This window comes from Sphaeroforma arctica (genome assembly GCF_001186125.1).
Source record: "Sphaeroforma arctica JP610 unplaced genomic scaffold supercont1.431, whole genome shotgun sequence".
In the NCBI taxonomy this organism is placed as follows: domain Eukaryota; class Ichthyosporea; order Ichthyophonida; genus Sphaeroforma; species Sphaeroforma arctica.
Window position 1 is genome coordinate 51024 of NW_014040127.1, and position 4123 is coordinate 55146.

At 42.4% G+C, this 4123-nt stretch overlaps 1 protein-coding gene across 1 annotated transcript in view; it reads right to left on the reverse strand.

The window, feature by feature from the left end:
- The window catches only part of SARC_06185 (hypothetical protein), a gene marked incomplete at its 5' end in the record, with an annotated part of 9020 nt that extends 8395 nt beyond the window's left edge, over positions 1-625 (reverse strand). The window contains one exon of the mRNA XM_014299924.1: positions 502-625. Coding sequence (XP_014155399.1) covers positions 502-625 — 124 coding nt within the window. The remainder of the gene's footprint in view (positions 1-501) is intronic.
- Positions 626-4123: the final 3498 nt, after the last annotated feature.

The following is a 4123-nucleotide window of genomic DNA, read 5'->3' on the forward strand; positions in this document are numbered from 1 at the left end:
GCATATATATATATATATAAGTACACACACATATATATATATATATATGTGTGTGTGTGTGTGTGTCTGTGTGTGTACATATACCTACATACACATACACTATATATATATATATGTATATATATATATATCGCATAAACATATACATACACGCACATACATACGCATTCGCACACAACTTATAAATAGATTATGGGTGAACAAGAAGATAATTAATATATTATCTGGCTCTGGGAATGAATTAGTTCTCTCACCCCGGATAAAAATACGTTATCTATCTGTTCAGTAGCCAGGGTCCAGTATCTCTCAATGATACAACAAGGGTCAGCGCGAAATAAGAGCTGCTCCTCGGCTGGTAGCATGGCAGCTCAGATACTGACAATTACTACATTATCTTACTCACACTTGGTGAAATTACATATCGATCGTACATCGGCTTATGTATTAACGCTCTAATCCTAACATATAAGTCTGGACGAATACTAATTCTATATCAAGTACTGCAGCTGATCTTGGCGGTGCTCAGTGTTGCGCCTCCCAGGAACAAAGTTTCTGTTAGTTCTTTGGTCTGCATGCCACCAAACTGATTATGGTTTTTCAGTCTCAGAATTTTCGACAGAAGCATATCATATTTTCAATCTTACACTGGACCTGAGCGAAATACATATCGATCGTGCCTTGGGATCTATATATATATATATGGATATGCTCTTGTATATAGTCCTGGCGTAGAATCACAGGCCAGTTATTGATTTTAAATTAAAGACTACAGCTAGGCGTTTTGGGTCTTGGGCCAACTTTTCTCCAGAACAAAGCCCTTGTTTGTTCTATGGTCTGTATGCCGCTGAACAGATGACAAGTCGCTCGCTTGCTCCGCGACAACTAAACCTGCGGATAGTGTTGGTATTTATTATCTGTGAAAAAATGCAGTCTGACCTTCGTTCGAAACAGGTTATCTATTTGCCTGTACGCATCAAAGTATGACTGTGACGTGAAACATCGAATCCCCACAATACGATTTTAATCAAATTTGGCTGACCCCTCACATATTTCTTCATCAGCGCGCATGCATAGCCCTCTGGTTATCAGAATCGACTATTTTCACCATAGCTAGGTCTGACTGTTGTACGTACAAGCTAGGTCTGACTGCTGTACATACGAAAGGGCTCGTCCAAAAGACCGTCCCTGGAGTCACTACACGAGCTTCAATAAATCCGTACCGGGAGATGGTTGATACTCATAACTTTGAGTAACTTTATATGTGTATGTGTCATTCAGTGAATACCTTATCTCGCTTTCGCGGGCATTTGTAGGCGTCCAGCCTTTTTTTTGGTTGCGGGTTGTTTTCTGAGAGAATGCAAACCACTGCCTGTATTCCAAACAGGAGGTACTGTTGTGAGCGAACAAACTACAACAATATGGGTCATATATGTACCCGAGGTACAACACTCAAGAGGAAGAGGAAGAAGACTTATCATTAACTCGGCGTAGACCCCGCGCAGTGTGCTCTAGGGGATACGTAGTACACCTTCAGTCATCGCATAGGCGAATAGAATGAAAATTGAGGATGTTGAAACTCAGTGTCCCGTCTCCTAAGAGACAGAGCACCTTTCAATCATCGTAAAGGCTTGTAGGACAGAAAATACGTGGTCCAGAATGGCAGGGGTATGAAATCTCAGCCATCGCAAGGGCTTATGGAACGGAAAATACTCATTTCCGAACTTATATACCATCCTCATATTAACACACGAATAATTCATCATGCTATATACGTCACATATACTGTGACGATAGCTGTAGTTGCAAGAGTTTTGGTAGACTAGTCAAAGCCTGTCCAAGTATGGCAACAAGCGCACTATTTGGCGCACGCTTTTTCTTGTGTAATTTCATCAATGCGGCTCAAATCGCTTATGAAATGTTCATCCATCCTTTCGAGATTGATACATTGTGGTGTGTGTATTACCAGGGTAAAGCTTAAATTTCGCGACATCACTTACCTTTAGAGAGTGGGCAGACAAAATCGAAGCCAATTTCTTAGCCGCTTTCATCCCTGGTGCCGACAATTTTCGCCGCATAGATTTGGCTAAACCAGGGCAAAGTTACAGTTAATTAGGTTGCCACAGCTGTCCTGCAGTTGCCATTTTTCTTCCGTACTGGAGTGCTCTACGCAACACGCATAGTGTGCGCTCTCCAATCGTGTATAATTTAACTTCTATCTAGCCGTGGTGGTTACATCTCGCCTGATGGTTCTGAGTTCAGTGCGTAAAAACCTGTGCATGTTCCTCTGTAACCGGACGATCTGTGCTACGTTTGCTCACTTTCAATTGGCAGCCAATGTTACAGCGTCACAAGGTGAACAAGACAAGCAGTAGTGGAGTAGGGGCGTGAGCAATAAAAGTTAACCTTCGGAAGCCCACAGGCGGTGCGTGCGAGACAGGCCATCCTACGCGTGCAATCGGCTATCCTTGGAATCATAATTTCTCGTAATCCAAGATCTCACTGTTTTCCTCGGGTCGCGTGTAAGCAACACACACCAACGAATCAGTAGACCATAACAACACTCATCATCACACTAGCAGCTATCTGGAGCAACAAGCAGAAAGGGGTGTCCACCCAACATACATGCTTTATTATCGGCAGATCCAACCCTTTCTGCTTGCGCACTACGAATGCGTTTCGGTCTGCCATGTTGATACGTTTGGCCAGTGCCGCTTGGTGCATCCTCACTATGGTTGTGGCCCATACACTCCACTTAGGCTTGGATGTGATTGCGACTTCCGCTGTCTGGCAAACCACTTTAATATCGGATCATATACTGTTAGCACCAGAGCTCTCCACTTTAAAGGCTTTACTTGTCCGTCAATATATGTCGTAAATTGCCCCGGCAGATATCGAGGCTTGGAGGATGTGTGAAACTTATAAACTTATTAAGATCCAAAATATTGATGATGTATGACGGCGTCCCCATTCAGATCATCTCTTCACAAATGCTATTCAATAACTTGGGTTGAATCCAGGGGCTCTAGCAGCTCTGCTATAGAAATTCGCCTGACCACTTGTACATATTGCTCTACATATCATGGGACTATCCAAGGCATGCCTCTACCGCCGTGTGTCACACATGATGGGTTTCCCTGAAACACGCCTAGCACTGCTATTTCGATACTGCCTACACTACACCACACAGTGCTAGTATACGGCTACAAATTCAGACACAAAATACGCAAACCAATAACGTCTCCCTTAAGTTCTTTTGGCGGAACCCTAATACATAGCGAGATCGTCGTGTTTTATCCCAGATTGGAAGGTACCATTGTCGGAACAGTCTTCATCAACGCCATTCTTTAGGGACGGCGTAGGCTTCCCCCCGGTTGCTGCAGATTGAGATGAGCGTACATCTCAAATTTAAAACGATGTTCATAGCAGCATAGCTACCGTTGCAGTGTGGTTGGCTGAGCCGAGTGTTTTGTGATCGGCCGATTACGTACTATTAAAACTGAAATATACTTACTATTTATGATTCTGTCTTGCTTCCACGTCTCGATAGCAGACCGGCAAATCTTGGTTAACCCAAACCCGGTATGGCGAAGGTATATGTCATTGTTTAGCTGAAGTGTTTACATCTGAAATAAACTCTTAAGCAACAAAGATACACATGCCCTCACCGAGTACGAACGCTTTCGGGTGCGCTTTTCTAAAGTGCACAGTTAGTGCTGCAGTTAGAGAGTATGTCTCGTCTCACAGTCGTATAAAGTAGCATATAGTTGGTGAAGATTGTTTTGATACACATTTTCGGAACCGTGCAGATTTGAGCATCCACCGATTATGCTAAATCTTTTATATTTGTGTCTTTTATATTTGTAATCCCACTGTACTCAAGGCCTATTCTCTATCACCTGTTCCCAGGGCAAGGCGCAAGGACAGCCTCTTTAAAACAAGGTGTTTTAGATTGAATGATTATAATGCTCGCGTATGTTCTAATTTCCTCGGAAGTCACTAAGAGTTACACAGGCATGAACGGATATTACAAATATATATATATATATATATATATATATATATATATATATATTGTTCGTTCTATTAGTTATATAGTAGGTAGGTAGTACGTAGTAGTAGTAGT